We start from the raw sequence: 27,472 nt of genomic DNA, 5'->3' as shown, positions 1-27,472 counted from the left end.
CTACGTGACCACACGGTGATACCCACACTATTCTGAAGCGACGTTTGCACTGTTTGGTGTTTTTTGTATCTCACACCCTCATACACCGTCACCGCAACAGCGTCCCTTATCTACGATGGAGTTTTCGATCAGAAGAAAACATGAAGCTGGTTTTAAATTAAAAGTTGAAGTGGTGAAAGAAATTGGTAACGGCGCTGCTGCAACAAAGTTCGATGTCTCTGAGAAACTGATGTGAGATTGGAGGAGGAAAGAAGATGTAAAAAAAAAAAATATCTAAAAATTAAGTGTCGCATTTTTGAACGGGCGTATAAGTCAGGGTCTGATTTTATGATCAGTTTTTTGGGTTTCAAGACCTGACTTATACACGAACGAGTATATACGGCACATTAAAAATAATACAAGACGCTTCTTAAACATGGAAACTCAAAACATCCTCTGCGAGCTCTTAGTAAAGCCAGCCGCTTTGTAACATTTGTCCATGGCCTGGTGTCCGGGAACCTCTGCCTTTAAGAGACTTCATTTAGACAAGAGACTGACAATTAACTTTTTCGACTACACTTGTAGTATTTGGATAGAGACTTTGATTTAAGCTTTTAATTAAAATTATATTTATTTGCATCAAACCCAAAGGCAGCAAATGTAAGAGATACAAAGAATTCTTCAACCTGGGTAGGTTCATGCAGATGACAATTCCCAGATGGCTCCTTTTTTTTAGGTGCAAATCATACATCCTTAATTAATAAAGAAAAAGAATAAGATTTCTTGTTGGATAAAGGGCTCTTTTGCAAAAGTCTAGCAGATAAAGAGCAACGTAAACAAAACTCCTGGCAGGTGATCACTTTTTTTAACCAAACCGTAACAGAGCTGAGTCTGAGAAGCAGCAACTGAACTAGAGGCTCCATTTTTGCAACAAACAGCAACTGAACTGAGTGATGTTTTTGAAGGGAAAAAATGTGTAATGAACTTCCACTCATTCCTCTGCCATCCCACCTAAAACAAGTGCACATACCTGGCTTACTTTCTACTAGCAGGATGGCTGACAGTTTCTCAAAAGGCAGAAAATGCTACGGAGTCATTATCATGCAAGCTCAAGGCTGATTCCCACTGGCTCCTTATACTAAATGTTGGTAATGATATCTGTTTTGTATTGGTACAGTAATGTATTGTTCTACTTTCCCCTTTTGTATTATTATGATGTAGACTTTGTCATAATGCCTCCAAATCTCACAGACTTACCACTGTTTATAAGGTACTGTACCATATAACATCTATAACCTTGCATCAGATTTGTGTTTCAGAGACATTAGAACACTCTAGACGAGAGCAGGCCATTCAGCCCAACAAAGCTCGCCAGTCCTATCCATTTATTTCTTCCAAAAAAAACATCAAGTTGAGTTTTGAAAGTCCCCAACGTCTTACTGTCTACCACACTACTTGGTCGCTTATTCCAAGTGTCTATCATTCTTTGTGTAAAGAAAAACTTCCTAATGTTTGTGCAAAGTTCACCCTTAAGTTTCCAGCTGTGTCCCCGTGTTCTTGATGAACTCATTATAAAATAACAGTTTTGATCCACTGGACTAATTCCCTTCATAATTTTAAACACTTCAATCATGTCACCTCTTAATCTTCTTTTGCTTAAACTGTAAAGACTCAGCTCTTTTAATCTTTCCTCATAACTCATCCCCTGTAGCCCTGGAATCAGCCCAGTCGCTCTTCTCTGCACCCTTTCCAGTGCTGTTATGTCCTTTTTGGAGACCAAAACTGCACACAGGACTCCAGATGAGGCCTCACCAGTGTGTTATAAAGGTTGAGCAGAACCTCCTTGGCAATTAGGTGTAGTAAAAGACAAGCAGGAGTTAAGTTACAATTTAAACAATGCATTATTGTTAATATTCATAAAGAATAACAATATGCAAAGTACATTTGAATATTGGCAACCATACCACCTGATAAATGGTGATGTGTAGTTTCAGGCGGCACACAGACTTGTTAGATACTTAAAAATGTCTCTAGTTAAGTCCTCATTGGTGGTCAGCTTTCTTCAGAACAGGCCGCATGCCTGTCTCAATATGGCTGCCGAGCTGTGCTCTTCATTGCGTTGTCTTTTTCAGTTCATGGTGTGAGAGATGGTCATTCAGCAGTTTGGTGTGAGAGAGTGAGCACATTTATGGCTTCTCTTTCCAACCCCTACAGCCAACAGGGCGTCATAGTACTTACAGGCTTCTGATACCAGCCACTTCCAAACAGCCATACTTCAGACCAATGGGGGGATAGAACATCTTCACACCTGCCATCTCCCAAAACCATTTGTTGAGCTAAAGTTTGCCAGTTAGGCAACACTCGCCAAACTGGTTTGAGGCACTACACACCCCCTAACCCAAGTGTTGTATAATTCAAAGTGACCCATTCCTGAACCTGGGGGTTGGGGGGGGGGGTTTTGGGGTTGTAAACATGGATGCTTCTCACTAATGTAACACTAATATTACTTTTGCTTTGCCTAAGTTACAAATAAAGACATACAAAATATTGATCAACTTGTATGCAAAATCTCACATCACAACAACATCCTTCACGTCTTCTGCAACTCTTTGATTGCCAGTTGCGGTGTGCTTGGGTAGGTAACATTATTTCAAGAGAGGCCCACCAAGTCAACAAGCCAATTAAAAGAATAGGCCTAATTATGGGATGAACTCCGGACTCATTGGAGGAAGAAGAGAATGAAGACAAAACTGTGTGCCACTATTAAACAATTCTGTACATCCCCTCGATAACACACTGACACCAAGGAGGCCAAATCTTGATATTACTATTTCACTAGGGTGCTTCGCCTACCCCCGGGTTTGGTTTACCGGATATACAATTTAAAGAGATTGTTATTTTCATGGGAGTTGTTACATATGCATTATTTTCAGTTTTACTTTAAAAGTTTTGTAAAAACAATACTTGTCCGTTATTTCATGCCCTGTGCGTGGTTACATCTTTCTCGCCAGACGTATAACGCTGCTCGCGTTGTGAAGGGGGTGCGCCTGAACGCACACTAAGGAGAAGCGGTCGGATCATCCGCTGGCTTTCTGCTGCTGGCGAGCTGCGTGTTTTGCTTGTCGCTTGTCGTTGTTTTAAGAGCTGGGAGCACATGATGCGTGTCTGCCAATAGCAATTCGACAACTGCTAGGTTAGATGTCCGTGGACTTGTTTTAAAATGATGTCTCACTGCCTTGTCTCGTGTGACGTTGTAAAAACAATACTTGTCCTTCATTTCCGGCCCCGGGCATGGTTACATCTCTTTCTCGCAGGATGTATAACGCTGCTCGCGTTGTCAAGGGGGTGCAGCTGAACACACGCTAAGGAGATGTCGTCGGATCATCTGCTGGCTTTCTGCTGCTGGCGAGCTGCGTGTTTTGCTTGTCGCTTGTCGTTGTTTTAAGAGCTGGGAGCACATGATGCGTGTCTGCCAATAGCAATTCGACAACTGCTAGGTTAGATGTCCGTGGACTTGTTTTAAAATGATGTCTCACTGCCTTGTCTCGTGTGACGTTGTAAAAACAATACTTGTCCTTCATTTCCGGCCCCGGGCATGGTTACATCTCTTTCTCGCAGGACATATAACGCTGCTCGCGTTGTCAAGGGGGTGCAGCTGAACACACGCTAAGGAGATGTCGTCGGATCATCTGCTGGCTTTCTGCTGCTGTTGCGCTGCCCGTCAATCGTTTTCAAGCCTGTACAGCAGCTGTCCTTTTGCCACTTCGCGTCTCTGCCGCTCGCATTGTTGGGGTAGGGGGGGTTAGGGTGGCTGAACGCACGCTAAGGAGAAGCGGTCGGATCATCTGCTGGCTTTCTGCTGCTGGCGAGCTGCATGTTTTGCTTGTTGCTTGTCGTCGTTTTAAAGGCTGGGAGCAAGTTAAAGTGTCTCTCACAGGACTTCAGATTGTCTTCCGAGAAGCTCATGTCTCATCTCTGTAGTTTTTTTTTATAATAGAGAGATAACGTTAACTATATTAAAACAATACGAGAGGCTTCTTAAACTTGGAGCACTCAAAACAGCGAGAACCTGAATCCGCAGTGAGCTTTCACCGAGAGCAAATACTGCAAGCTCTTCTTAAAGCTGCTCTGTGTCCCTAGATGAATACCTGCTTTTAACACACACACATCATGGTGCCCCTTTACTTCAGAACATGCTGTATGCAGAAGAGCAAAGTCGGATGTGCTCCTCACTTTTAAGTTAGTAACATTGTGCCTCACCAAACGTTCACAGTGCAGTTTGAAGGAATCGCTTTATAGACGCTACGCTGGACTGTTTTAGCAGCACACTTTACCCGGCAGGTTTCTGATGAATGTACAGAGTATGGCGTACAGACTTTCAGCTGTTGTTTTTTGTTTGCTGTGCTGTCCGCAGTTCTCTGTGACTCTGTACAACCCACTGGTCCGCAGAATAACCTGGACTGTCCGGCTTCCAGTCAATGGCACCCAGTACTCGGTGACGGATCCTTCTGGAAAGGTGGTGGACAATGAGGTAAGAAAAAATTATTTTATTAAAAAAAAAAAATGAGTTTCAAAAAGCGGCCAGTACGGTGACACAGTGGTTACTTCTGCTGCCGCCACCTCACGACTGTCTCATCCTGAGTGTTAATATCACACCTACACTGTGTGCACAATTATTAGGCAAGTGAGTATTTTGACCATATCATAATGTTCATGCACATCTTCCATCTCCAAGCTGTATAAACTATTTGATTTGATTATTCGATTGAATCATATCAGGTGATGGGTATTTGTGTAATGAGGGAGGGCGTGGCCTAAGGAGACCAATGCCCCCTATCAGGGTGTTCATAATTATTAGGCAGTTTCTTTTTCCTCAGGCACAATGGGCCAAAAAAGAGCTTTAAGTGACTCTGAAAAGTCAAAACTCGTAAAAAGTCTTTCAGAGGGATGCAGCACTCTCCAAATTGCTAAGATATTGAGACATGATCATAGAACCATCAAGCGTTTTTGTTGCAAATAGTCAACTGGGTCGCAAGAAACGTGTTGAGAAAAAATGACGCAAATTAACTGCCACAGATTTGAGAAGAATTAAACGTGAAGCAACCAGGAACCCATTATCTTCTAGTGGTGTCATAGCCCAGAACTGCAACCTGCCTGTAGTGTCCAGAAGTACAAGGTGTTCAGTGCTCAGAGACACGGCCAAGGTAAGGAAAGCTGAAACCACACCGCCACTGAAAACGTCAAGACTGGGCCGAGGAGTATCTGAAGACAGATTTTTCAAAGGTTTTATGGACTGATGAGATGAGAGTGACACTTGGATGGACCAGATGGATGGGCCCGTGGCTGGATCAGTTCGAACTCGGACGCCAACAAGGTGAAGGTGGGGTACTGGTATGGGCTGGTATTATTAAAGACTAGTCATTTAGCCCGTTACAATAACGGGTGATAGAACAGTAGTGCATAAATATTAGTAGGAACAGTCTATATTAAATGGCAAGGGACCGTGACGTCATTCTTTTTGTTGGTTGTATTTTTCTTTCTTTCAGCCTTTCTTTTCTTGATGTTTACTTGCTGAGCTGACCGTTCTTCATGGGCTGCCATCGTGTATTGTGTGTCTTTAATTTTCTGTGACAGTAATACCATCTTGTACGTCCGCTGGCTTGTATGTCCGTAATATACCTTTAATTTTCTCTGGCGGTAATACAGGCGTGCGCATCAGTAATATGCCTTTAATCTCCTCTGACAGTAATGCTGGCTTGTATGTGGCTGTAATATGTGTCACTGTATTGTGTACCTTTAATTTCCTCTCGCAGTAATACTGGTTTGTATTTCCATAAAACACTTGTAACTTTCTCTGACAGTAATATCGCGCATCACACCGTGCCCTGCGCACGCGCACTTCATCAGAAGACACCCACACACGGACACCTGGACGCACACAGGGATTTTATTAAAGAGGATGAGCTAGTCGGACCTTTTCGGGTTGAAGATGGACTCAAATTCAACTCCCAAACCTACTGCCAGTTTTTAGAAGACACTTCCTTCAAGCAGTGGCACAGGAAAAAGTCCGCATCTTTTCAAGAGGACCATGATTTTTATACAGGACAATGCTCCATCACATGCATCAAAGTACTCCACTGCGTGGCTAGCCAGTAAAGGCCTTAAAGATGACAGAATAATGACATGGCCCCCTTCCTCACCTGACCTAACCCCTATTGAGAACTTGAGGGCCCTTCGTAAACAGGAGGTTTACAGGGAAGGAAAATCGTCCACCTGTGTGAAGAGAGTCTGGGGGGCTGTGGTCGCTGCTGCACAGATCAAGAAACTAACAGACTCCATGAATGGAAGGCTTATTGCTGTTACTGAAAAGAAGGGGCGCTATATTGGTCACTGGGGGTTTATTTTTCATGTCAGAAATGTTTATTTGGAAATTATGTGTTATTATTCTCACTTTAACAGATGAAAATAAACAAGGGAGATTGGGAAAATGTACGTTTTTGATTTAGTTGCCTAATAATTGTGCACACACGTGTATTCCCCTGATAATGTTCACACTCACATTTCCTTTGCATAACATTCAGGTTTATTAACATTTTGGATTGACTGATGGCACTGTATTTATTTCATTTTAAAATGAATCCCAAAAATACAACTTGCCTAATAATTGTGCACACATTGTAGTTGTCATCCCAATGTGTGTTCCTGCCATGTCCGCCTGTCGTTTCCGCCCACATTCTGTACAGCTAGTTGGAAAGGAAGTTAAATCGTATGACTGCAGTTGCTGATTTCGTCCCCCTGTCCGTGTCGGATTACTGGACTGGAGATCGCAGGGTTTGTCAGATTAGACAACTGCATGATGACTTTCCAGCACATTCTCACATTTCCAAAGTATTGTGAGCCCACCCCTTTTTCTGACAGCCAATAATATGCCCGTGTGTGTATATTTGCACGTGTGAAGGTTTTATAGGAGTGGCAGCCACATTCTCTCATGGTGCATAAAACACACAACATCAGACCTGTTTGTCAGGTCCATTTACACCCACGTTCCTTATTCCTCGTAGCTGCAGTCTATACGTTGTACTTCTGGCTGGCTGTTAGCCCCCCCAGAGCAGAGCCCACCCCTACCATTTTAACCTTCCTCTTGTGTTAGCTTTCTGTTATCATCTCTTATGTTAACGGGTCGGTTTTGACCCGTATATTAAATCAGCTATAAAATACACTAAAAACAATAAGCTATCATCCAATTTGTTTCTCATCTCTTGGTTACCTTGTTAGGCTTCCTTATCCATGAAAATGTTGGTTTTAATACTTTTGGTGTGGGCCTCTGGGCCTTTTTTTGTCAGTATACCCCTTGATTTCAATTTAAAAAAAATGGTAAAATGAACCTCAAGAGAATCATATTAATAAATAAAAGGTTCTTGTGTTACCTGACTAATACTGAGGGGTATAGAACACATCTCTTAAATAAATTTGTTTTATTTATTTTTTCATTTTAATATTAATAACTAAAGTGACATCTATGGTGTTACGGGTCAATTTCGACCCATAGATATTTACATCAAGAAAAGGCAAAAAAATATTTTTTTCAGCAATAGAACTTTAATATAAACTGAAAAAAATGAAAAGCAGAAAAGGTCATGACACAAAATATATATTTGCATGGTCAAATAAACAAAAACCAATCAAGAAAATCAAACAAATAGAAATCAATTACAAGTTCCAAAACTAATACAAAGCTAAATCAGAGTAAAAACCTCTGTGTGCAAGAACATGCTTGTGTATGTGTGTGTTTAGAGGCATGTGTGGTTAAAAGTGACACTTTTTGAGTGTTCTTTGCAGAGATATTTCTTGCAGTTGAAACACAATACATTTGTCTTTCTGTCCTTACTGCTTGGGCAGACCTGACACCTCTTTCTTTTCGAATCAGGCGGCCTGACTGGGGTTGGTTCGGTTTCGGTTGGTGTTGAGGCAGGGCTGGCTGAGGAGGATGCTGATGCAGATTCTCTCTGTGTTGCTGATGGTGAGGATGGAGTGCTGGGTGAGCCCTGCAGCGTCTGGGTCTCGGGGCACCCGTTCCCTTCGCCTAATGTGTGGCTTGACAAGGGAATTTTCCAACTCCTCAAGAAACAGTCTCCACTTGTTTTTTTTGGTTGAGTTCCACCCTTGGTGGATGTGGCTCCACAACACAAATGCATTATATGCAGACACATCAAGGATGTTGTAAAACACAACCATTGGCCATCTTCTGGTCATTCGCTGGCATGTGTATGTGGCTGTCAGCTTGTCCAGGTTGTCCACTCCTCCTTTGTTTTTGTTATAGTCGTGGATAATTGTCGGCTTTTTGTCACTTCCTTTTTGTCGGTTTCTTTTTGGACAATATGAGACAACAGTGGTGGTGTCTGTAAAAGCAAACTTTGAGGAAAGTGGAGCCCTGCCCTTCACCTGCAAGATTTCAGCAGGCAACTCAGGTTTATTTTTCTTCACTGTTCCCACCATGGTAAGTTTCCTCTTGAGAAGTTCTTGTCCGAGGTCATAGCTGGTAAAAAAAATTGTCACAAGTGATATTGTGACCCTGCAGTCCAGTGGTCATATCGAGGACCACACGTTTTCCTTGGTTTTTCTCAGGGATGCCACTCGCAGCTTTGCCTGTGTAAATCTGTAGATTCCAGGCATAGCTGGTTCTTGCGTCACAGGCTGCCCAGATTTTTATGCCATATTTCCCTGGCTTATTGGGTATGTATTGCCAGAAGGGGCATTTTCCTCAAAGGGACAAGACGTTCGTCCACTGTCACCTCTGGCACTGGGTTGAACATCAGCGGAAGGAGCTGCACCCATCTCTCCCAGACATTCCTGATGGGACCAAGCTTGTCAGATCTCACTCTGGTCTCTCTGTTGTCAAATCTGAGGACTCTTGATATCATTTGAAATGTCTGAAGTGACATTGTTGCCTGGAAAATATTTCTGCCTGTTGATGCGTCCCATAGACTATCAGTGGCCTCATTGCAGGATCTGTACACTCCAGCAAGAAGAAGAACACCAATGAAAGCATCCAGGTATTCCTCATCAATGTCTTTCCACATGTCGCCATGTACTTTTTTTCCTTCAAGGTTCGTCATAGTAATGATGATTCTTTTTAGTGACAATGGCATAAATAGTTCAAAACATGTTTTGATGTCACTGACTCTGGTCAGAGCAAACCTTGTGATTCCAGGGGTCATTTTGATGACATTTGCAGCAGCTGCCCTGCCATGTACATCATGAGGTACTGAGCTCCAAAAGATCTTACCATTTTTGGACTTGAATCTTTCAGCAGGAGCAGCTTCAGCACCAGTGACCTCCTCATCCAACTCATCAGATGTGTCTGTGTCTTCTGGATGATACTCCATATTCTCTTCCTCCTCAGAAACCTGCTTATCTGAATTGCTATGCTGCTCTGTGTCCTCTCCTTCATTTTCACCAAAAATATGATCCAGAACTTGGCTCACTGTAAATCTTCTTCTCATTTTTGCATGCTGCAAATTGTAAATGTGCACTCTGCAAGTCAAATGGCCACTCAAATGAGTGAATTCACCTCACATGTCTGGACTGCCCGTCTTTGTGCAGGTCTACTGGAAAGCCACGCAAAATGAGAAAGCTCACATGATTAGGAGAGGAGCTGATGGTCAGTGTGTCAGCTGACAGTGCACTTAGGATTTCAGTTTTGGCTCGAATTATTGCTTTATCATCGTATTATCATAACTGGGTCGAAACCGACCCTAACAACACAAAGGTCATAATTTCAACCAGAGCATTTTATAATTTAGTAAAAATATTTTTTTTTGCTTTATTTTGTTGAAATAGAGGTTCCTGACAAAGTCAAAAAGCCTTGATGCAATAAACACATTTATGTGATTCTTGTATGCATTTAAAATTTAAAACGGGTCGGTGCAGACCTTAACACAAGAGGAAGGTTAAGACAAAATCAGATCTGTTTGATTTTATCAGGGCGAGTCACAGACTGTTTGGACCAAATCACTTGGTATGTCAGACTAGACAATTGGCGTCATGGAAGCGTGCCACCCCTGCCTCCATCTTGCTAAGGTTGTGTAAATGAAGTCTATGACTAAGAAAAATTGCTGGAAAAGTCGTATAATGTCAGATGGCCATGAGACGTGCATGTTTCTTTAATGACGAATTCTAAAATAGATCCCTTTTAAGTGTGTGTATGTACGTGAATGGACCCTGTAATGCCCAAGTGCCGTTTCATGCTCTGGCTTTTCTGTCTTGCGGCCCAGTACTGCTAGAATAGCCCTCTCCACAGCACTGAATTGTGTTAAGAAGGTTTAAAAAGTTTGTTATCTCGTTTCAGAGTTTATCTTGACGTGTACTTGTCGTATTTCCAGGTGGTTCCCGTGTCGAATTTTACACGTGACTTGCGCAGAGACCGCGGCTATGCCGTGAATGAGCTCCTCTTCCAGGTTTCCATTCCAGCACTTGGGTTCAGCACGTACTCCGTGTCCCGAACTGGTAAAATCAAGAATGTTCCAGTGAGAAAACCCGAGAAGCACGACGGCCATGCTGCACCCCTGTCCATAAAAAACGAGGTGAGCACACATGCACGTCAATGGTACTCGTGTCTCCTGTGGAAACGCCTGGCTGTGTTAACTCATTTTCCACGCGTTTGTTGCTACAGTTCTATAAAGTGACGTTTGATCCCTTGACTGGATTTCTGAGTGAGATTCAAAATTTGGAGAATATGATGACCCTGCCTGTCACTCAGAATTTTTATTGGTGAGTCTGAATTTCCAGCACATTAAATTATACTGTGCCACACAGACAAGACAATGACATGCATTCTTATTTCTAGTTTCGTCCTATTAATGTTCTGTCCATGAATCTCCTGTACCTGCTCTCTCTCTCTCTCGTTCAGGGCTTTGGAGAAGAGCCACGAAAGTATTGAGTACAAGGTAGTTATCATCCTGGAATGGCCGTCCGTCTTAAGTCACGTTCATGAATGCACCCACACTTGCACATATGGGGCCACTTTAGACTTGCGACAACTCATTTAGCGTATTTATCTTTGGGAAGTGGCAGGTGGACAGGATTTCCAGGCTCACGTTCTAATGTGTCCTGACGTCCGGAGACATCCAAGCCTAACATTTTAAAAACTGCAACGAGGGTGCACAGTTCGATCTCCGTATCGAATACAAACTCTGTTTGTTTACTCACCGGTGTATCCATGGAAATGCTCCACGATACCTTAAAGAGCTCCTTAGACTACAATCCACTACAAGAAACCTCCGTTTTACAAATACCCACCGCCATCGCCCCCCCTGTGACAAAACTTGGTACAATGGGTGACCGAGCCTTTGTGGCTGCTGCTCCACGGCTCTGGAATGTTCTACCAGAGAGCCTGAGAACACAGCAGACTGTGGGCTGTTTAAAAAACCGCTAAAGACTTTTCTATTTAGGAAAGCTTATTAACAAGGACGCTATAATTATTGTTGTTTCATCTCTGTTTTTATTTTGCTTTGCCTTTGTTTAAACTTTTTTATGTAGCATTTTGAGATTTACTGCTAATGTAAAGTGCCCTTTAAATAAAATGCATTATTATTATTAATAATAATATTCTTATAAGAGACTGGCGTTCTATCCAGAGATGTCTGCCCAACTTTTTCCTGGTGCTGTCAAGGTGGGCTCTGGCATTCCATTGCACTGTAATGGACAAAACAGAGCCTGAAAAGTGGATACATAATTAATTATTGATTACATTTCTATAGCTCTGTTCTGGCTACTCAGAGCATTTACACAGACAGCAGGGAGCCTCTTCAACCACAACCAGTGTGTAGCGTCCACCTTGATAGGCAATAATAATAATGCATTTTATTTATAGGGCACTTTACATTAGTACTAAATGTCAAAATGCTACATAAAAAAGTTTAAACAAAGGCAAAGCAAAATAAAAACAGAGATAAAATGACAATAATTACAACGTCCTTGTTAATAAGCTTTCTTAAATAGAAAACTCTTTAGCGCTTTTTTAAACAGCCCACAGTCTGCTGTGTTCTCAGGCTCTCTGGTAGGACATTCCAAAGTCGTGGAGCAGCGGCCACAAAGGCTCGGTCACCCATTGTACAAAGTTTGGTCACAGGGTGGGCAAAGGCGGTGGGTATTTGTAAAATGGAGGTTTCTTGTAGTGGATTGTAGTATAAGGAGTTCCTTAAGATATTGTGGAGCATTTCCATGGATACACCGGTGAGTAAACTGATTATTAACAATACTGATGTTCTGTGCAAGAGAGGACAGAGCCGGTTATACTTCCTTAGAAGGCTGGCGTCCTTCATCATCTGCAATAAGATGCTGCAGATGTTGTATCAGATGGTTGTGGCGAGCGCCCTCTTCTACGCGGTGGTGTGCTGGGGAGGCAGCATAAAGAAGAAGGACGCCTCACGCTTGGACAAACTGGTGAGGAAGGCAGGCTCTATTGTAGGCACGGAGCTGGACAGCTTGACATCTGTGGCAGAGCGAAGGGCGCTGAGCAGACTCCTGTCAATCATGGAGAATCCACTGTATCTACTGAACAGGATCATCTCCAGACAGAGGAGCAGCTTCAGCGACAGACTGAGGAGATCGTTCCTCCATCACACTATGTGACTCTTATTATTATTAGACTCTTCAATTCCACCCGGGGGGGTAAACATTAACATTATTCAAAGTTATTGTCTGTTTTTACCTGCATTGTTATCACTCTTTAATTTAATATTGTTTTTTTTGTATCAGTATGCTGATGCTGGAGTGTGGGAATTTCCCCTTGGGATTAATTATCTATCTATCTATCTATCTATCTATCTATCTATCTATCTATCTATCTATCTATCTATCTATCTATCAGTTATATAGTGCCTTTCACATCTATCTATCTATCTATCTATCTATCTATCTATCTATCTATCTATCTATCTATCTATCTATCTACCATATAGTGCCTTTCATATCTATCTATCTATCTATCTACCATATAGTGCCTATCATATCTTTCTTATAGTGCCTTTCCTATCTATCTATCTATCTGTCTATCTGTCTGTCTGTCTGTCCAAACCGAGTTTGTATTCGATCCGGAGGTGGATAAGGGAGCCAATGAAGTGACCGGAGGTTTGCTCAAATGTCTTCAAATTTCCGCACCCTCATCAGGATTCTTGCAGCACTATTTTGAATTTGTTGGAGCTTTTCAAGTCTCTTGCTGGGAATCCCAATGAGGAGTGCATTACAATAATCCAGCCATTATAATGGCAGCCATTCTTGTGTCAGCACGCTCACCACATATTAGCTATTAGGTGACAAAGGGGTGAGAGAGACAATTGGAGACCAGGGATGATTAAGGAGCTACAATGACCGAGCCATGGTGGACAAAACACTCTACTATTTTCAAAGGATATCTAGGGATCTTTTCTAACCCCAGAGAATCAGGAACCCTCGGTTTTACGTCTCATGTGAAATAGAAATTATGCAGCACAATCTCCCCGTCGTTAGACTGAAGCATTGAAATCCACACAGTAAGCGCCCCCTGCTGGCCTCACCAACATCCCTTTTAGCAGCAACTCAAGCTTTTCTTAGATGGTCTCTTATCCAAGTACAGTGGAACTTCGGGTCACGACCGTAATTCATTCCAAAACTCTGGTCGCAACCCGATTTGGTCGTGACCTGAAGTAATTTCCCCCATAGGATTGAATGTAAATACAATTAATCCGTTCTGGATTGTATGAGCTGTATGTCAATATGTATTTTTTTAATGATTTTTAAGCACAAAAATAGTTAATTATACCATAGAATGCACTAAATGTTTACTTACTTCTTCTGCTTGGGCTCACTCACTCACTGCACAGGGAATGCACAGGCAGAGACTGAACATGTGCAGAAATCACCGGTGTATACGAACCGGAAGGGAAACTAGCTTGTTTGTCACTCGAGTGTGTGGTCGTGAACAGATGCCAAAGTTTGGCAAACTATTTGGTCATAACCCGATTTGTACGTGGTCCGAGACGTTCGTGACCCGAGGTTCCACTGTACTGGCCTGACCTGAACGTGCTTAGCTTCAGGTGGGATTGCCTGTTCTGAAGAGCCAGAGGGGATGAAGAATTGCGATTGTCCACAGTTCATACACAGCGAACGCTGCCTCGCCTTTTTGGCTGCTAGTCCCACGCAGTGGCTTTACAGGGATGTGGGCATTTGAAAACACAAAAGGGCAACTACTTACCAAAATCAGACTTTCTTTTTAAATGATTGGGTGGACAGACGACTCTTTTAGGTGGGCACTCCCACACCCCATCAGTAGCCATGTACCTGGCTAACTAACTACTGCAAGAATTTGACTTCAAACCTGGAAGTACACACCACCACTTCCTACAAGCTTTTAATTTGCTATTTTAAGCAAACTCGGTAGGAAAGAAAATGGAGAGCCGCAGCAACCTCAAGGGGGCTCATGTGATAACGGCAGTTGTTAATTGTAGTGTGAAGACGAGGAACATCGCGTACGGAGAGGTGACAGCGAATTTATTAACTGATTGCACCACGTTGTGAGGTGACTGTGACATGATTCACTCCCTTGGGTCTTTTTAATTAATTTTTATTTTTTTATTTATTTATAACTATCCACTAACACAGAAACACTGTAATGTGAAAGTGCAACTGGATCTTCCTAATTTAAGTATTCTGTTCAGTTTCTTCTTATTAAATGCACTTCTACTTGACAGCACTATGCAGATGAATGTCCAGTGTGAAAGGGGCCTGGACACCGACGGACACTGAGAAACACACACACGATTTATGTTTTCTCTGCACGACACACACGGCGCACAAACCCCCATAAACTCCGTCCTTGTCTCTTCTCTTCTGCCGCCTCCTCTCCCGCAAGTTCTGTCCCCTGCCACCCGACTCCGGCTCTTTGAATGGAGTGAGGCGGCCTCATTTACACTGAAACCAGAAGTGTTCCAGGTGCTCCTCGATCAACTTCAGGCAGCATTTCCGGGTGTGGTGGACGTGTTGCAGTCCAGGCGCCCCCTGTCGGTGGCCATGGGTCCCAGCAGGGTTGAGCTTCTACGCTCCACATCCATGGCCCCGATGCAACCCGGTGGGGGGTGGGGTGCTGCCCTCTCGTATCATGGGTCCCCTGCTTCTCCAGGCCCCCCAGGTAGGGCACAATCCCCGGCCGTCTATCACACTAGAGAATAACGAATGTTTTGCCCCACTGCTACGTATACAGGTGCTGGTCATAAAATTAGAATATCATGACAAAGTTGATTTATTTCAGTAATTCCATTCAAAAAGTGAAACTTGTATATTAGACTCATTCATTACACACAGACTGATGTTTAATCAAATGTTTATTTCTTTTAATGTTGATGATTATAACTGACAACTAATGAAAGTCCCAAATTCAGTATCTCGGAAAATTAGAATATCAATTAAGACCAATGCAAAAAAAGGATTTTTAGAAATGTTGGCCAACTGAAAGGTATGAACATGAAAAGTATGAGCATGTACAGCACTCAATATTTAGTTGGGGCTCCTTTGGCCTGGATTACTGCAGCAATGCGGCGTGGCATGGAGTCGATCAGTCTGTGGCACTGCTCAGGTGTTAGGAGAGCCCATGTTGCTCTGATAATGGCCTTCAGCTCTTCTGAATTGTTGGGTCTGGCGTATTGCATCTTCCTCTTCACAATACCCCATAGATTTTCTATGGGGTTAAGGTCAGGCGAGTTTGCTGGCCAATTAAGAACAGGGATACCATGGTCCTTAAACCAGGTACTGGTATCTTTGGCACTGTGTGCAGGTGCCAGGTTCTGTTGGAAAATGAAATCTGCATCTCCATAAAGTTCGTCAGCAGCAGGAAGCATGAAGTGCTCTAAAACTTCCTGGTAGACGGCTGTGTTGACCTTGGACCTCAGAAAACACAATGGACCAACACCAGCAGATGACATGGCACCCCAAACCATCACTGACTGTGGAAACTTTACACTGGACATCACGCAACGTGGATTCTGTGCCTCTCCTCTCTTCCTCCAGACTCTGGGACCTTGATTTCCAAAGGAAATGCAAAATTCACTTTCATCAGAGAACATAACTTTGGACCTCTCAGCAGCAGTCCAAAGGCGAGACGCTTCTGACGCTGTCTCTTGTTCAAGAGTGGCTTGACACAAGGACTGCGACAGCTGAAACCCATGTCTTGCATACGTCTGTGTGTGGTGGTTCTTGAAGCACTGACTCCAGCTGCAGTCCACTCTTTGTGAATCTCCCCCACATTTTTGAATGGGTTTTGTTTCACAATCCTCTCCAGGGTGCGGTTATCCCTATTGCTTGTCCACTTTTTTCTAGCACATCTTGTCCTTCCCTTCACCTCTCTATTAATGTGCTTGGACACAGAGCTCTGTGAACAGCCAGCCTCTTTAGCAATGACCTTTTGTGTCTTGCCCTCCTTGTGCAAGGTGTCAATGGTCGTCTTTTGGACAACTGTCACATCAGCGGTCTTCTCCATGATTGTGCAGCCTACAGAACTCGACTGAGAGACCATTTAAAGGCTTTTGAGTTAATTAGCTGATTAGAGTGTGGCACCAGGTGTCTTCAATATTGAACCTTTTCACAATATTCGAATTTTCCGAGATACTGAATTTGGGACTTTCATTAGTTGTCAGTTATAATCATCAATATTAAAAGAAATAAACATTTGAAATACATCAGTCTGTGTGTAATGAACGAATCTAATATACAAGTTTCACTTTTTGAATGGAATTACTGAAATAAATCAACTTTTTGTTATGATATTCTAATTTAATGACCAGCACCTGTACTCGGGCTCTTCCAACTGATCAGAAATCCTGGAGGCCTTTGCTTTAGCTGTAATAAGGTGGACTGTATCCAAACATAAGTAATTTGACAAACACCAATACACTATGCTGGGGTCCTCATTCTCTTACAATTACGATGCCTTAATTGTCAATTTAACTCTTAAAGAGACGTATTCACGGTTTTAATTGAAGGTCAAAGCTGTATCACTGCAGTACAAAAGGACTACGTAGGCAATGCCAGGAGCAGGCCTCAGCTGTGAAATACATCCATTGTTTGAACATGTGTGTGGAGATCTGCTCTAGAGAGGAGAGGAATGAAGGTCAGCAGGACCACCAAGACAGAATACATGTGTGTGAATGAGAGGGAGGTCAGTGGCATGGTGAGGACGCAGCGAGTAGAGTTGGCGACGGTGGAGGAGTTTAAATACTTGGAATCAACAGTACAGAGTAATGGGGATTGTGGAAGAGAAGGTGGAGAAGAGTGTCAGGAGTAATCTGTGACAGACGAGTATCGTCAAGAGTGAAAGGGAAGGTCTACAGGACCGTAGTGAGACCAGCTATGTTATATGGGTTGGAGACGGTGGCACTGACCAGAAAGCAGGAGACAGAGCTGGAGGTGGCAGAGTTAAAGATGTGCATTGGGTGTGATGAGGATTAGAAATGAGGACATTAGAGGGTCAGCTCAAGTTGGACGGTTGGGAGACAAAGTCAGAGAGGTGAGATTGTGTTGGTTTGGACATGTGACGAGGAGAGATGCTGGGTATGATAAGAGAAGGGTGCTAAGGATAGAGCTGCCAGGGAAGAGGAGAAGAGGAAGGCCTAGGAGAAGGTTTATGGATGTGGTGAGAAAGGACATGCAGGTGATGGGTGTGACAGAACAAGATGATGAGGACAGAAAGATATGGAAGAAGATGACATGCTGTTGTGACCCCTAACGGGAGCAGCCGAAAGAAGAAGTTTGAACGTGTGTGTAAATTGTGTGTGTAAACTTTGCTGTGATTTGACCTGCAGGTATCGTGCCAGTGAGGGAAATGAAGAAAGCATCCAGCCCTCCGGTGCCTACATCTTTAGACCAAACTCTTCCCAACCAATGCCAGTCACCAAAGTGGCACAGACATACACCATACAGGTGAGCGGCTGTCTCGACATCGGGAAGCCAGTTTGCTGTTTGTGGTTGTACTGATCCATGTGTGTGTTTGGTTCTCACCCAGAACTCTCTGGTTCAAGAGGTCTACCAGAACTTCAGCTCCTGGTGCTCGCAAGTTGTACGGCTCTACCGAGGACAGCCTTTCTTGGAACTCGAGTGGACGGTGGGGCCGGTGCCTGACGGGTGAGAACTGTTGTTGTAGTTTATTGAGATGGGATAATTATATACTGCTAACAAAAATGAAAGGCACACTTTTTAATCCGAGTCTAGCATCAAGTCAGAGACACTTGTGGGCTGTTGATCTGGTCAATTCAGTAGCAGAGGGGCTTGTTCATCAGTTTCAGCTGCTTTGATGCATTTGAGGGGCAACAATGAGGTGACCCCCAAAACAGGAATGAATGGTTTAACAGGTGGAGGGAGGCCACTGACGTTTTTCCCTCCTCATCTGTTTTGTCACTAGTTTTGCTTTTGGCTATTCTCAGTGTCACTACTGGTAGCATGAGGCCATACCTGGACCCTACAGAGCTGGCACAGGTAGTCCAACTTCTCCAGGATGGCACATCAATACCATGTGGTATTGCCAGAAGGTTTGCCGTGTCTCCCAGCACAATCTCAAGGGCGTGGAGGAGATTCCAGGAGACAGACAGGCAGTTCCTCTAGGAGAGCTGGACAGAGCCCCTCATAGAAGGTCCTTAACCCATCAGCAGGACCCACTGGCATCTGCTCCTTTGGGCAAAGAAGAACAGGATGAGCACTGGCAGAGCCTACAAAATGACCTCCAGCAGGCAGGCTGGCCACTGGAGTGAATGTCTCTGACCAAACAAACAGAAACAGACTTCATGAGGGTGGCCTGAGGGCCCAACATCCTCTAGAGGGCACCATGGAAAAGAGAAAATCCACAATTTTGGACATGTCTGCTAATGGCACCTCATTAAGCAACCGGTTGGAGTTTGAGGCCCTGACATTGTTTTGCTCTTCTGTTGGCTTCATATTAAATTTCTGTTTGGATGCCATTTAAGGAAAGAGATCAGAAATTCAGGGGAACAAGTCTTAAAAAAACAAATGAATTAAAGTGAATTCACAAGAAATTAATTAGCAACACAAACAGGGCACTCGTTAAAAAAAGGGTTAGAATGAAAACCTGCCGCCACGGTGGTCCTCCAGGACTGGGGTTGGCGACCCACTGGTTTAACACTAAACCTATGAGCCTATGAAAAAACTCGTAGATCCATCCCACCTTAAATCGCTTCTTAAATCCGTTCGCACCTCTCTGCCTGCGTCTTTTGTCTTCTAAATGTGCCGATAAAGACAATCTGCAAGCAGCTGACTATTCCATTCCCCCACAGAACTTAGAACGTGCATGAACTTCTCCCAGCTCACGCTTTGATTTATTATCTGGGAATGAAGTGGAGTTTTAGAGTGGAAATAATAAACCGTTATTTGGAACACACGCATTTCATGTGTGTTTTGTTTCTACAGTAATCTGTGTAAACACATTGTTAAAACAGAAACATTTTTCATATTCTAGTAGTAAATGACAAAATGTAGGCATAAACTATATAATGTGTGAAGCCTAAAGTCCAAATATCAAAGAAACACTTTCACGAAAGGTACAAATATAACAGAACAAGTGCGCTTTTATTCAAAAATATAACTGCAGAAATAAAAGCCGCGTTAGCGTGCGACATTGACACGTATTTACTACGAATGCCTCCGTGGCGCAGCGGTATCAGGATTTATCAGAACGGATTTAAGAAGTGATTTAAGGTGGGACGGATTTTTGAGTTTTTTCATAGGCTCCGGTAATTCTAGTGTTAAGACATCTACTTTGTGTAAGGAAAAAGGAATTGGTTTCGTCCCCAGACCTCAGAGAATTTTACTTTTTATTGACCTTATCACAGTTCCAGTGGGTCTCAAGTTTACAGACACTTTGTTAGCCGTACCTCAACTCTGCGATGTGCAGATCATCTTCATTTACATTTTACTTTTTTGAAAACACGTTTATACAAATGTAACTATCCATGTGTCTATTGATAACATGTATGTTGTTTTATTTAAGGGATAAAGTTGGCAAGGAGATAATCAGTCGTTTTGATACCAAACTTGAGACCAATGGGTACTTCTACACTGATGCCAATGGGCGGGAGGTTCTAGAACGAAGGTGAGACTCTGACCATTCAGCAGAGGGGCTAAGACTGCCATCTGACTGACTGCCGGGTCCTAAATGACGTTATGCTTTTGGTTAAGGAGGGACTACAGGAAGACCTGGCCCCTGAAGCAGACCGAGCCCATTGCTGGAAACTACTACCCAGTGAACAGCAGAATCTACATCAAGGTACGGTAAAAGAAAATGGCGGCCATGTTGTAGCAGTGCTACTAAATAAGAACTGCATCTCCCAGCAGTCCTGTCAGGGGCTGCTGGGGTCAAAGGTGGTCAAAGGAAGTTAAAAGGAGGGAAGAGGGCAAAAGGAGAAAAGGTTTGTTTTGTTTGGTGCGTTGTGTGTTGCGTTTAGCTGTCGTGCTGCCTGCTGTTATTGGAACTTTAATTAATCGTTGTGTCCTGGACTGTATTCGTTTGTTGGGGTCTGGTTCGTCTGTCTACCTGTGTTCTGAGAACTGCGTTTGGATTTCATTGGTTTTCCGGAAGAGTGGAGCGCTCCAGAACAATCCATCTGACTTCATCCTTTCAGTAACTACCGGTAGGACTGTGTTTTCCTTCACCATTTCAACATACAGATCGCTGGACTTAATTTCGTCACCTCTCATTTTCATCCGGTTTGGTTTTCATGGACTTTGCGGTGTGGTGTTCGTGTATATATGTTAAATGTAATATCGCCCAAAGGGTCAGGGGTGGTTTTATTGTTTTTCATTTAGTTTAAATTTAATTCATTATATTCTTAATTGTTTGCCTTTCCCAGTGTGCTTTATTGGTCTCTGTTGTGAGTGTGTGTGGGTCGATCCAAGGCTGGGGACGTTCCTGGGGTCTCCTCTATTAAAATAAATAAATCACCGTCACCATTGACGGTGTGAATCTTAGCGGCCCCTGACCACTACAATGTTAAGAGAAGATCGGAGGTCAGTGGCTGCTTTGATCAACAGTCACTTTGTCTTTCTCAGTTACCCAATTCTTGGTCATTGGGCTTCCTTAAGCACTCTTGATAGGTCTGGTCATAAAGTTGCATCAGCGGTTACGCTGAAATTGCATTTTGAAACCGCTAGCACTTTTCTCAAGTTGAACCAACTCTTCAGTTCCAGTCCTGTTTCCCTGTCGCCCTGTTTCCCGTTATTGTATTTATTTCTGTTGACTCTTATAAGTCGATACTCCTTTTTTTGACACTCTAAACCGCAGTTTCTTACACTTGGGGTCTTGGCTCAGGGGTTGCTGCCTTTTGGGTCACACCTGGCCACGACTCATGGTCGGTTTGTGAAGCGTCTCTGGATGGGTTACTGTGGGTTGTTTAACCAATTGACGTTACTCAGCTATGTCTAGCGGCGGCGATTATCCAAAGGGGGCCCAAATGCTATGAATTTCGGTGGAGATTCTCTGAGGGTGACGACCCACCCGCCCCTCTTATGGCTGTCGCCAGCAGTTATCCAATAGCCCACCGCTGCCAAGGTTGAGCCGCTATGATTGTCGCCGGCTGTTCTCAAACACTGCAATCTGATGGTCATCCTGGACTGGCTCTCAAAGACAGTAAGGACGAGCAACACTGGGTGACGAAGGGGGGAAAAATTGTGCTGTAAACGATTCTTTTGTTTGCTTTGTAAAGCACATTGTGTTAGTGGAGGTTTGTGAAGCACACTTTATAAAATGATGACTGGTTTCTTTTTGTAGGATAAGAAGACCCAGTTAACGGTCCTCACTGACAGATCCCAAGGGGGCAGCAGTATCACCGACGGATCACTGGAGCTTATGGTGAGGAGGAGTGTATGATTTCTGTGGACAGAGCGTCCCTAGCGGGATGAAGAGCGGTTCTCTACCATTGCCCTACTGCAGAGTTGCTTAATGTATGAAGGACACGCTAAGCTCTGTGAGCCAGTCTAGCAGAGTGTTGCACGTTATCGACCTTAGGCTTCTTTAGCAACGTACAACACTAGATGGTTTCGGAACTTTCTACACCATTGGGCAACATTAGATAAAAGATGACTTGAGCAACCATCTCACTTTTTATTCATTTATCTATGTATGTATTTATGTTTTAGCTTCATCGTCGGCTCCTGGTGGATGACAACCGTGGCGTTGGAGAACCCCTTTCAGAACCCGGCGAATTTAACGATGGCCTGGTGGTCAGAGGCAGACAGCTTCTTTTCCTGTCCTCACCTGAGGACGCCTCTGCTCTTCATCGCCCACAGGCTCAGCAGGAGTACCTGCAGCCTCAGATTCTCTTGTATCCTCTGCCCTCTTCTAAACTGGGCAAATTAGAGGTAAGCTGATATGTCGGCGGGCAGGCCATGAGGAGGATTGTACAGCTAGGGGTAGGTTTGTGCTTCTTTATGAATTTGGCAAAAACGACCCAGAATATTATTGATATATGTGAAGGCGCACACAAACATTGTGTTAGAACGGAGTGGTGGCTCTGAGGTTAGGGATCTGCACTGGCAATAAGAAGGTTGCCGGTTCGAATCCCCTAAATGCCAATAGGGACTCTGCTCTGTTGGGCCCTTGAGTAAGGAAGGCCCTTAACCTGCAATTGCTGAGCACTTTGAGTAGTGAGAAAAGCGCTATATAAATGCAAAGAATTGTTATTATTAGAGAACAGGACATTCAGCCCAACAAAGGTCGTCAGTCCTCTCTATTTAATTCTTTCAAAGTAACATCGGGTTTTGAAAGTCCCTAAAGTCCTCCACACTACTTGGTTGCTTATTCCAAGTGTCTGTGGCTCTCCATGTGAAGAAAAACTTCCAAATATTTGTGCGAAATTCACCCCTAACAAGATTCCAACTGTGTCCCCGTGTTCTTGATGAACTCACTTTAAAGTCACCATCTTGATCCCTTGGCCAATTCCCTTCATTCCCTAACACTAATGTGTACCATCCATCTGGATGCTGCAATGGCAGCCATTTTTGCAGCACTACACTCCCCACACATAAGCTGTTGGGTGGTAAGAGACAGGGGATGATTAGGGGGCCAGATTGACTAGGCCGTGGAGGGCAATGTAGTTGCATGGAGGCCATCGAGTCTCTCTGGAGATGGTCAATTGGGCTCTGACTGGGCCGCTCAAGGACACGTCCCTGAGACACTAATGTGTTATCTTTTGCTTTCTCCTGTTAGAAGGTGAAGCTTTGGCCCCACCTGATGTCCAGAGCTCTCTGAGCAGCTCTTCATTAAGGGTATCCGTTAAAACTTTCTCCATAACCCTGTCTAGTTTCCCAGTCCCAGATGCTGCCACCACCATCCTTCATTATCGGAGTGCAGGTGACGAGTTGTGCCTGGTTGTAATTGTAATTATTAGAGCCAAACAGTCCAACCTTTATTTCGTCAGACCTGACCATCCTGCTTCTCACATTCCCAGAGTCCTTTCGGTACATTTCTGTAAACTCCACGTGTCTTTTACTGAGGAGAGGCTTACGTTTGGCCATTCTGCCACCAAGCCTGGATTAACAGCATGTTGTAGTCGTCGTTATCGTCCTTCTGGAAGTTTCTCCCATCTCCACACGGGCTCTCTGAAGTTCAGCCAGAGTGACCGATCGTGTTCTTGGTCACCTCTCCCCCCGATAGCTCAGTTTGGCAGGTAGGGGTTTTTTTTCCCAGGACTCTAACCCAGTTTCCAGGAGATGTGTGGCAGCTGCACAAATTCTGTGCCACCCTGATTTCTTCCAATAAACAAGGCCATGTTTACTGAAAACAGTCGATTCTTTATAAAATCCATCCATTCGATTTCTTAACTTGTGTAATCCAGTTTCAGGGTGGCAGATACCAGACAAAAACCAAAGTAGGATAAGGTGAAGGTCCATCTCAGGGCGCTGTCTTTCATACCAGGGCATCTTAGCATCACCAATCAATCTAACACACACACCAACATTTAAAATGTGGAGGGACATTCAAAGTACCCAAAGACAAAATTGATGCAGGGAAAGTCTGCAGACCACATGCACTTCAGAACAGGTCATCTACTTGAAGCTACGCATGTTCTGCCCGGCCAGTACTTGGATGGGAGACCATCTAGGAAACACGTGGGTTGCTGTTTGAAGAGGTCTTGGCAAGGCCAGCAGGGGGCACTTACCCTGTGCGTGGATCCCAATGCCCCACTGCAGTGACGGGGACACTGTGCTGTATAAATGCCACCGTATTTTGGATGAGACATAAAACCGAGGTCCCGACTCTCTGTGGGCATTAAAGATGCATGGGCTTCTTTCGAAGAGAGTAGGGTTTTCCCCGATGTCCTGGCTAAATTGCCATTCTGGCCCCCTAATCACCCTCGGTCTCTAATTGGCTTTCTCTCTCACCACCTAATACCTAATGCATGATGAGCATACTGGCACAATAATGGCTGCCGTCGCATCATCCAAGTGGGTGCTGCACATTGGCAGTGGTTGAAGTGGTTCCCCTCTGTCAATGTGAAGCGCTTTGAGTAGTGACAAAAGCTCTGTATAAATGAAGTTATTATTATAAATATTAGTATTACCCAACCCAGATAGCAACCAGGCCAAGGGATTCAAACCCAAATTTCATGGAGATGTGAGGCCAGAGCACAAACCACTGGACAGCTATGCCACCATCCATCTGACCCTGCTTAATATTCAATTTCAAAGTATATTTTAGGAAACAAAAACGCATGGTAAGAAGGATCAGCATTGGTGACGCTCAGGCCTACAAGCGTTGAAGTCCCTCATTTAGGAGTCGCGGACATTGGTGCGACGATGTGGGGAAAAAAGGTTTTACTCTTGAGATCGAGTTTATTGTGTAGGCACAGAGTTATCCAAGGTGACCGGACTTCTGCCAAGGAACACGTCGAGTTGCTAGGAGCTGCGATGACTTGGCACTCCAAGTGATGTGTTGTAACCAAACATGCAGAATGAATATCCAGTTTCAGTCGGCCATCCGCGCTGCTCTCCCTTTTCCACAGTAACTTGGCCTTTGTTTGTGTTTTCAGTTCTCTGCGGTACAAAGCGAGCTGCCCTTGAATGTCCATTTGCTTACACTTGGCCAGTGGGATGCTAATACTGTTTTGCTGAGGTTAGAACATCAGTTTGAGAAGATGGAGAGCGCCAACTACTCACAGCCAGCTACTGTGGACCTGCAGGTACGGTAACATTTCTGTGTAGTGTCCCTACAGTGTCCCTAAGAAAAATAAAAATAGGTGTCAAAGATAAAGAATGGATAACTCGAAAGAGATCAGTCTATCAATTAATCAAACCCTGTCTGCTTCACGGTACCTACCCATCACAAGACTTGAACCCGAGGAAAACAACCGGGGTGCTTAACACACTTTGCCACCACAGTGGCAGCAATACAACACTCCTTCACAATGGAACATTCTGGATGAGAGCAGGCCACTCAGCCCACCAAAGCGCACCAGGCCTATCCACTTGATTCCTCCAACATAACCTCAAGCCGAGTTCTGAAGGTCCCTAAAGTCCTACTGTGGCCCGCACTACTAGTTCGCTTATTCCAAGTGGCCGTAGTTCACATTGCGAAAAAAAACTTCCCAATGTTTGCATGAAATTTACCCTTAACAAGTTTCCAGTTGTGACCCCGTGTTCTTGATGAACTCATTTTAAAGTCACCGGCTCCCTTCAGAATTTTAAACACTTCACTCAGGTCTCCTCTTCATCTCCAGTAAAGGCTCAGCTCTTTTAATCTTTCCTCATAACTCATCCCTTGTAGCCCCAAATCAGCCTCATTGCTCTTCTCTGGACTTTTTCTAGTGCTGTTGTGTCCTTTTTGTAGCCTGGAGACCCAAACTGCACCCAAGACTCCAGATGAGGCCTCACCAGTGTGGCATAAAGCTTGAGCAGAACCTCCTGTGACTTATACTCCGCACGTCAAGGTGCTATATAACTTGACATTCTGTTTGCCTTCTTAATGGCTTCTGAACACTGTCTGCCAGTTGAGAGGGTCGAGTCCACTACGACTCGTAAATCCTTCTCATAAGGTGGACTTTCACCTTTCAGACCTCCTATTGTGAATTAAAACCTAACAAGACCTAAACCTAATGCAAGTGAAGGCTCAGCTCTTTTAATCTTTCCTCATAACTCATCTCCTGTAGCCCTGAATCAGCCCAGTCGCTCTTGTCTGGACCTCCTCCTGTGCTGTTTTGTCCTTTTGGTAGCCTGGAGACCAAAACTGCACCCAGGACTCCAGATGAAGCCTCACCAGTGTGTTATAAAGCTTGAGCAGAACCTCCTGTGACTTGGACTCCACATATCAAGGCGCTACATAACCTGACATTCTGTTAGCCTTCTTCATGGCTTCTCCACACTGTCTGGAAGTCGATAGCTTAGAGTCCACTACGACTCCTAAATCCTTCTCATGAGGTGGACTCTCAATTTTCCGACCCCCCATTGTGTATTCAGACCTCACATTCTGACTTCCTACGTGTTGTACTTTATATTTTCTGACATTCAATTTCATCTCCTGTAGTCCTGAATCAGCCTCGTCGCTCTTCTCTGCACCTTCTCTAGTGCTGTTATGTCCTTATTGTAGCCTGGAGACCAAAACTGCACTCCCAGGATGAGGCCTCACCTGTGTGTTATAAAGCTTGAGCAGAACCTCCTGTGACACATCAAGGCGCTATATAACCTGACATTCTGTTAGCCTTCTTGATAGTGTGGGTCGGCTCCAACTTTGGCTTTGGGAGCCTCTTATTGACGTTGCCGGGTTCAAGTCATGACCGGGGTACACAGAGCCAGGAGTAGGTGCAAAAAAAAAAAAAAAAGGTGCTCAGTGCTTTTATTAAAACAAAATCCAAACAGTGTTCAAAAGAACTCCATCTCAGTCTTCAACAAATAAATAATCCAATAAAACAAAGTGCTGTGGAAGTTAAAATCCAATGAATAGAAAATCCATTAAAAATGAGGTTCACACACAGATGAGAAACTGTCTTTTTGTCCAGTGATCCTCGGTGTCCATTTAAAACTCTGACTTCTCTTCAGCATGCCCTTTCCGAATCTTGCAGCCTGAGAAGTTCTCCAGCAGGCACAGACGACCATTTTCTCCTGCTCCTTGTCCCCGTCTCCAGTCATACGGTGTCTGCGAGGAGTTGCCTTTCCAGGCTCCACTCGGTGAACGCGCACTCCATTCTCTCACTGCTGCCGATCTGTTGGCTCCTCCTGGCGAGTGCACACTCCTGAGTATAGTGGTCACTCCTGCTACTTGGATGCTCAGCCTTTTCCTGAGCGACGGCCACACGTTCCCTTCCTGGGGTTCCACTCCCGTTTGCCTGTCTCAATGTACCTGCTCCTTCTTGCCCGGTTTCCCCCACTTTAACCTCCATGCCCTTTTCGTTTCCTTTCATTTAGTTTCTCTTTTGCCTTTTCCGATCCTGCACCCCTTTTATACACTGGGGAGAGTTACAGGTGTGAT

At 44.1% G+C, this 27,472-nt stretch overlaps 1 protein-coding gene across 1 annotated transcript in view; it reads left to right on the top strand.

Annotated features, from left to right (window-relative positions):
- man2b1 (mannosidase, alpha, class 2B, member 1) overlaps positions 1 to 27,472 on the top strand; it is a 73,943-nt gene that overhangs the window by 43,233 nt on the left and 3,238 nt on the right. Inside the window, exons 13-22 of the mRNA XM_028823391.2 lie at positions 4,394 to 4,510; positions 10,362 to 10,562; positions 10,652 to 10,749; positions 17,811 to 17,928; positions 18,011 to 18,129; positions 20,006 to 20,107; positions 20,194 to 20,281; positions 21,782 to 21,862; positions 22,150 to 22,371; positions 25,041 to 25,190. Coding sequence (XP_028679224.1) covers positions 4,394 to 4,510; positions 10,362 to 10,562; positions 10,652 to 10,749; positions 17,811 to 17,928; positions 18,011 to 18,129; positions 20,006 to 20,107; positions 20,194 to 20,281; positions 21,782 to 21,862; positions 22,150 to 22,371; positions 25,041 to 25,190 — 1,296 coding nt within the window. The remainder of the gene's footprint in view (positions 1 to 4,393; positions 4,511 to 10,361; positions 10,563 to 10,651; positions 10,750 to 17,810; positions 17,929 to 18,010; positions 18,130 to 20,005; positions 20,108 to 20,193; positions 20,282 to 21,781; positions 21,863 to 22,149; positions 22,372 to 25,040; positions 25,191 to 27,472) is intronic.

Source organism: Erpetoichthys calabaricus, chromosome 17, assembly GCF_900747795.2.
Source record: "Erpetoichthys calabaricus chromosome 17, fErpCal1.3, whole genome shotgun sequence".
In the NCBI taxonomy this organism is placed as follows: Eukaryota; Metazoa; Chordata; class Cladistia; order Polypteriformes; family Polypteridae; genus Erpetoichthys; species Erpetoichthys calabaricus.
The sequence above is the reverse complement of the archived record's forward strand: the minus strand, read 5'-3'. Positions and strand labels throughout refer to the sequence as shown.